The sequence below is a fragment of the Lynx rufus genome, unplaced genomic scaffold (assembly GCF_022079265.1).
Source record: "Lynx rufus isolate CCGP_SWC_20201006 ecotype Redwood Valley unplaced genomic scaffold, mLynRuf1.p SCAF_36, whole genome shotgun sequence".
Taxonomy (NCBI): domain Eukaryota; kingdom Metazoa; phylum Chordata; class Mammalia; order Carnivora; family Felidae; genus Lynx; species Lynx rufus.
In genome coordinates, this window is record NW_025814852.1 from 1,071,581 (window position 1) to 1,078,930 (window position 7,350).

A 7,350-nucleotide genomic window follows, 5' to 3' on the forward strand; every position below is an offset into this window, starting at 1 on the left:
TAGAACCCTCGGAAGCCGACTGGCAAAGCCATTGGAAATGTAGTCTGCCCATTCCACCCCCACCCCCCGGGGAAGGATCCTGCCGGCCGCCTCCCCTTGGATTTCAGGGGCTCAGGCAGATCCCGCCAAGCCCTCTGCCCTCTGCTCCCAGGTAGGGGCTCAGATGACCCAGAGGTGAGAAACCCAGGCCCACAGAGAACTCTCACGGAAACTTGGGGGATGTGCAGCTCCTGGCCCGGGTCATGGAGTACAGAGGTGGGGGGCAGCAGGCCAAGCCCGGCCAGAGAGTGGGCGAGTCCAGACAGGTGGAGCGGAGGGGCAGAAGGAACAGGACATTCCGGGCTGGCTGCTGACTGTGTGTGAGGGCAGGAGGCCAAGGCCAGGAGAGCAGAGTAATGGGTGGGCCAGGGGGGAGTGGGAGCTTTTTTTTTTTTTTCCTATTTTTAATGATTGAGACAAAAGATCTGAAGTGCAGCTTCTAGAACTGTTTGTGCCTTCCCTTGGTCTTGACTTTGGCCTGCTGCCAGCCACGGTTAAAGACCAGGGTCTCTGGCCTTCCCAGACTGAGCAAGGGAGAGCGTTGAATCCCCAGTGGTGTCAGTGGTTTGACCGGGGTTAGGATGCCCATTCTGGAACCGCCCAACAGAAGGCAGCAGACAGAAGCAGGGATCGGCACGGCAGTGTTGACGCTCCCCGGGGCCCAATCCCCATTCTCCGGCGCATCGGGGCAGGGCACAGGGGCCACCACTGAATAATAATGCCACCCCCTCGGGAAATGTCACCACCTTGCAAGGAGACAGGCCAGCGTGGTGTCTTGGTGGTCAGTGGCCGCCCACAGTGACCCACGCAGAGACGTTTGAACGGGTTTACGCGGGCCGGAGGGACTGCGCGGCCCCGGGCCCCGCGGCAGGTGTGCTGGTGCACAGACTTCCGGAAGATGGGGAGCGTCCTGCTCACTGCTCTTCTGACGTCGGTCTCAGCGCCTTGCGCCCAGGCTGTGTGGCTGGGAAGGCTGGACCCAAGGCAGGTAACGGCCCGTCCGTTGGTGCCAGCGCTGGCCTCGGGCCCCGTCGGTCCTAGGGGCCCAGGCCCCTCCTGTAGGACCACAGTCTCTGGGTTACCCTCCCGGTGCCGGCCCAGACTGGCACCGGCTACGGGGGGAACGGGTCGGCCTGAGTCAGGGGCTCTGGACTCCCAGACAGAGAGGACGCCTCAAGGGGCGGGGGGACCGGGCCCCCCTCACCTGCTCCTCTCCTCCCAGCTTCTGGGGTCCGGGTACGTTCTCGCCGTGGCCTCCGGTGAGAAGGGCTTTGCGGTGGAGAAGGCCACGAAGGACATCGAGGGTGTCATGGTGACCCTTACTGCAGAAAACAGTCTGAAAATGCTGTCCTCCAGGCACAGGTGAGCGAGCTGTGCGCTGTGGGCCTGTGTCCCCGGAGAGCAGGTCTGGCGGGCCTCTGGGTGGGATCATGGTGGATGCGGGAGGCCTCTCGGGGCAAGGTCCCCCCTCAGCTGCCGCCTAAACTGGGCTCGCGCGTGGTGTCTCGGAGCCGCCGGTATCCTTCCTCCCACACCCGCGTCTGCCTTCGGGAGCCGTGGGGCCCTGGGTCCCGCTGGGACGGGCCTGGCCATGGGACGAGCAAGGACAGAGGAGGTCTGGGGTCCAATGGCGGCCCCGCTGTGTTGGGTGAGCACACACGGTCACGTGCGCCACGGTGTGGGCCACGAAGCCACGTGGCTGGCTGTGTCCCGGTGAGGCTGGCGGAATCAGACATCCGAATACAGAAACTAGGCGTCTGGAGAGCCTCAGGCTCTGTGAAAAGCCACCGGTGACGTAAGGGTCACGGGGGTGGACGTAAGGGCCACGGGGGTGGCCGCGGGGCTGGGACGCCATTCCGGTGTCCGCTGTCTGGTGTGACTGGTTAGCAGCGCCCCCTGGTGCTGTGTCACCTGCACCTCTGGGAACCGCGGCCAGACGCTGGTTTGGAAAGACGGATGGTGCCGAGCCCCCCTCCCCACCAGGACTGCAAGTGGGTCCTCTTACATTGAATTGAATTGAATGGAATTGAATTGAATTGAATTGAAGTCATCTGTTGGCCTTGGGATAGGAAGTGCATCTGCACGGCTCAGAAATCAGAGTCCCCAGAGGTACGCAGAGCGGGTCCTTCCCACCTGCCCAGCCAGCCCGTCCCCTCCCTGCAGGTGACCCATGCTTGTGATTCGTGGCGGCTCCTCAGACACGGGCGGCCACACGCCAGCACACGTGTGTCACCGAGCCACGCACGCCGGGAACCTCTCCGTATCCGTCCACACAGCCTCTGCTCTCTTTTATTTTATTTTATTTTATTTTTAATTTTTATTTTTTTTAAGTTTATTTTTGAGACAGATAGAGACAGGAAGAGACAGAGCATGAACAGGGGAGGGGCAGAGAGAGAGGGAGACACAGAATCTGAAACAGGCTCCGGGCTCTGAGCTGTCAGCACAGAGCCCGACGCGGGGCTCGAGCCCACGAACCGTGAGATCATGACCTGGACCGAAGTCGGACGCTTCACCGACCGAGCCACCCAGGAGCCCCACCTCTGCTCTCTTTGAGAACATTTCACCTTTTATTCTCTTCTGTCTTTACTGAATTTTTAAAAATTGTGGTAAGATAAATGCAGCACAGAAACGGCCGTCTTAACCACTTTTAAGGACACAGTTCGGGGGCGTCAGACGCACTCACACTGTTGTGCAGCCGTCCCCCCCCCCCCCCGTCCGTCCCCAGAACGTGTTCGTCTTCCCAGGCTGGACTCTGTCCCGTTACACGCAGACCCTCCCCTCCCCAGCCCCACCCTCCCGCTCTCGGTGTCCGTGGCTCCGACTCCTCCAGGGCCTCCTGTGAGCGTCCACTCCTACAGGACGTGTCCCCTGTGACGGGCTGACGTCACTCAGCACGGTGCCCTCCAGGTTCGCCCACGTGGTAGCCGGTGCCGCGATTCCCCTCCTTTTTGAGGCTGACGTTCCCTGGTGTGGCCGGAGCACGTGGCAGCTCCCGCCTCTTGGTTTTGTAAATCACGCTGCCGTGAACGTGGGTGTGTAAGTCTCCCTTCAGATCCTGCTTTCGGTTCTGGGCGCGCACAGCGGCGGGACCGCGGGGTCACTCGGCGATTCCATGTCACATTTTCGGAGGCGCTCTGCTCTGTTTTTTTTTTAAATATATGAAATTTATTGTCAAATTGGTTTCCATACAACACCCAGTGCTCATCCCAGCAGGTGCCCTCCTCGATACCCCTCACCCACCCTCCCCTCCCTCCCACCCCCCATCAGCCCTCAGTTGTTCTCGGTTTTTGAGAGTCTCTGATGCTTTGGCCCTCTCCCACTCTAACCTCTTTTCTTTTTTTCCTTCCCCTCCCCCATGGGTTCCTGTTAAGGTTCTGCTCTGTTTTACAGCTACGTATTGGTCCAGGAGGCTTTGTGGCAGCGCCCTGCTGGGCAGACGGGGGTCTCCAATCTTTTGCAGTTGGAAACACACTTTGGGGAGCGGGCCCAGGGGTCTACCCGAAGGATACATCTCTCGGAGTCCCCGTGTCTCCACATCACACGTGGCCGGTCCCCTGAACCGGCGCCTGCCCCGGGCATTCCCTTACTCTTTGTTCTTTGCCGTCTGATGGGCAGCAGATGGCCCCGTGTCAGCTTTTATGCGCCTTCTCTAAGGACAAGGGCCAGGGGCATCCTGGGACATGTCAACGTGCCTTTTGCGCTTCCTCCCCAACACGGGGCTCAAACTCACAACCCTGAGATCAAGACCTGAGCCGAGATCAAGAGTCGGACGCTTAACCAACTGAGTCACCCAGGCACCCCTGCCTGTTCGTATCTTTGGCATATTTTTCTGTTAGGTGTGTTTTTACCGGTTTGTAAGAACCCTTGAGTGTTCGGGATGTTAGCCTCTCATCTGTGATAAAAATTAGTTGCAAATATATTTCCCAGTTTGTAATTTTTCTTGTAACATTGAGATGGGTTGTTTCTGTTTGTTTTATTTTTTTAATTTTAATTTTTTAAAGTTTATTTACTTATTTTGAGAGGGAGAGAAATTGTGAGTGGGGAGGTCCAGAGAGAGAGAGAGAGATGGAGACAGAGAGAATCCCAAGTAGGTTCCACGCTGTCAGCACAGAGCCTGACACGGGGCTCGATCCCACAAACCATGAGATCATGACCTGAGCTGAAATCTGGAGTGGACCCTTAACCGCCTGAGTCCCCGGCCGCCCCAAGACCCACTGCCTGTCTGTTGTGTCCGTTCACTTTAGGGACTGAGTGGTCCCTTGTGATGCTGGGGCTCCTCACCCAAAATTGCAGAGGGCCCAGCGTCTGTCTGAGGCTCATTTTGCGCCCTTTGCGCCCCCACCACCCTGGGGAGGGAGCTGATCTGCACTTGGCTCTCGTGTAGCTCATTCCCGAGCCAGGCTGGATGCGCTGGAGAGCGAGGTTTCTGGGTAACGGGGGCCGTCAGAGGAAGCCAGGGTCCCCTCTGCGACACGCTGGCGGCAGGCCGGGCCCCGGCGGCAGGACCCTTGTGTCCTGCGGTCCCGACTCTGGACCCTGAGCTGAGGACGGATGGTCTCTTTTCTGGGCTGGAGAGGTGTGACGTGGGAGTGGTGTTGCTGCGGAGACAGAACTCTGGATGGGTGTTTGAGAACCCCTGTAAGGCGACAGCCTCCGCGGTGTCCCACGGGGTGCGGGGCAGCGTGGGGATGGGCTCGCTCGCCTGGCCGGCACTGCGGGAAGGGCAGGGGATCGGTCATCCCCAGACTCCCTCTGTGGTGTGCAGGGGGATGGCCCTCTGCCCCCATGGGGACAGGACTGGGGGAGTGTGACCCCGGATGAGCTGGGACAGGCCCTCGCCAGCTGGCCATCCGTCACCGGGGACCCGGGGACCACGGGGCTCTGGGGCTCTGAGCTTGCCGGGGGGCCTCTCGTGTCTCCCAGCCCTGGGCGTGTCAGACTGCCGGGTGCTGGGCACCGACTTCAGGGACTACGCCATCGTCTTCACCCAGCTGGAGTTCAAGGGCGAGGCCTTCAGCACCGGGAGCTATACAGTAAGTGGAGGAGACCCTGGGCCCGCCCACAAACTCCCTGCCGGCCGCAGCCACGCTGTGCAGGAAGCACATCGTCCCAGGGTCCGGGGCTAGAGAGAGGGGTCCGCCGCCCGGGCTGGCCCCTGTGCCCCCAGAGACCCGGCGCCTCGCCATGGCCCTCTCTGCCTGGGGCCTCATCCCTGCACTCCCCCTGCTGCAAAAGGGGCGGCTGGGGCGGGGGGCACAGGTGTGAGGGTCCCCTCCTGCCCCGCACGTCGCACGGAGCTGGCCAGCCAGGAGGCCGTGCGCCTCTTCACCGGGTGGAGCAGGGCCCTGGGCTTCCTGTCCCAGCAGCAGGCCACGCTGCAGCGGGACCGTGAGTGTCCCCCGGGGCCGCCCCCCACGCCCAAGTGTCCCCCGGGGCCGCCCCCATGCCCAAGAACCGGCTCACTTCCGCTCGTCTCGGGGAGCCTCCCCGCCTCAGTGAGTCAGGCAGGACTGGGAGGGGGTGAGTTCTTCAAGGAGTCACCTGCTCCCTGCCCGAAGTCAGGCCGACAGGGGAGGCCCCGTCTCGGGTGAGGCTGTGGGCCCGACCTCACGGCTCCCCTTGTCCCCCCAGTCACTTGTGCGCACAAGGCCTTCCAGGTAAGCTGGCTTCCCGAGCATCACCCCGCGTCCTACACCCCAGTGCTCTGCAGCCATGAGGGGCTGGGGACCCGGGTGGAGGCAGACGCCCCTCGAACCTGGGGTCCCCCAGTGCTCTTCCTGGTTTTCAGTGAATGCTTCGCCTCCAGTGGGGACAGTGCCCACCGTGTCCGGGCGAGGCCGGCCAGGCGCTGGCAACCTGCTCAGCCACCCGGGTGCTGGGTGCTGGGTGCTGGGTGCTGGGTGCTGGGCAGGTGCTCCCAGGGACTCTTGCTGCGTTTCCAAATAAAGCGATTCCACAAACCGCTGTAGTTACCTCTCACTCATGTGCTGGGCTGGGCTCGGTGTCGAGGGCGGACAGAGACGGACGGGGCGCCGCTCTCGTGGGCTTGGGCCACACAGGGAGAGGATAGGGTGTGGTGGGCACACCCGGGCTGAACCACACGGCACAGAGAGCCAGCTCGGGGGCAAGAGGGCCGGCCTGCACTTGTGTCCCTCAGCAGAGTCCCTGTGGGTGGGGGGACCCGCACACACGGGTCTTGGCTGGGGAGTGGGGGCTGGGCCGGAGGCAGCCGCTCCCCAGGGAGGGATCACACAGCCCCGGGCCGATGGGAAGGTCGTCTGCCTGAGTGAGAGCAGGCCTGCGGTTCGAGTTCGGACAGGGTGCTGGGCCGACGAGGTGGGCACTGGTGCCCACCGGGGTGCTGGGCTGGGGCACCTCGGTGTCCGGGGCAGGGCTCTGGGGCAAGGCCAGGGGCCCAGGATTGCAGAGGCCTGGCCTGTGGTCTGGTGGGGCCGTGCCTGAGGTCCTGGCAGAAACTGGGGTGGGGGCTGCCCATCCCTCACGGCGAGGTGGGGTGCACGCCAGGAAGGCGGCAGGCGGGCACATACAGGAGAGCTGCACGCACACGCTCACGCACCCCATGTGCCTGTGCACACACACCGGCTGCCCCCTCTGTCAGCACCTGCTCAGGACAGACCCCCCGTCAGCACCTGCTCAGGGCGACCCTGCGGTCAGGTCCTCCTTCTCACACGCAGATAACCTTATGAAGTGACTCATGGTGACACTAGCTGTCTGTTGTCTCTCTTCCAGGGGTGGGGAGCTAGTGTGAGAGGCCCAGGGCTCCCACTGTGAGGAGGGACGGCTCCAGGGGACACGTGGTGACCTGAGGTCTGGGGGGAGTGACCTCGGGAACACGATGGCTTTGTCTGATGCCTCCCAGGCAGGCGGCACCGACCAGACTGAGCACCTGGGCCGGCCCTCTGTGCCCGGGGCAGGAGAGGGCCCGCAGCCCCCCGGCCTCCCCTTTGGCCCACCCCAGGCCGGCTCAAGGCTCCGGGTTGGTTGGACGGCCACGGCAGGGTCGGTGGGTGGGGAGATTTAAACTCAGTGCCCTGGTGGCCGAAGAAGGAGGCTGAAGATGGGACCGGGGAGGCTGGTGCCCACGCTGGTCCTGGCGCTCGTGCTGGCCACGGGGTCCCGGCCACAGGAACAGCTGCCCAGGGAGGCCCACAGCCTCAACTGGAACAAGGTAAAGCCGTAGGCCTGCTGTCCCCCGAGCCAGGCACCCAGGCCGTGGGGGCCAGGGATCGTCCGAGTGTGGGCAGCTGGAAGATCGCTCCCTAAAAATCTTCCAAGGGCCTTCCCGGGGCC

At 62.7% G+C, this 7,350-nt stretch overlaps 1 protein-coding gene across 1 annotated transcript; it reads left to right on the top strand.

The window, feature by feature from the left end:
• The first annotated feature begins 937 nt into the window (after positions 1-937).
• On the top strand, positions 938-7,081 carry LCN6 (lipocalin 6). The gene is made up of 7 exons (XM_047093707.1): positions 938-1,027; positions 1,262-1,401; positions 4,586-4,677; positions 4,963-5,070; positions 5,326-5,427; positions 5,671-5,696; positions 6,920-7,081. Exons 1-7 carry the CDS (start codon positions 938-940, stop codon positions 7,079-7,081), a joined length of 720 nt encoding a protein of 239 aa, XP_046949663.1.
• Positions 7,082-7,350: the final 269 nt, after the last annotated feature.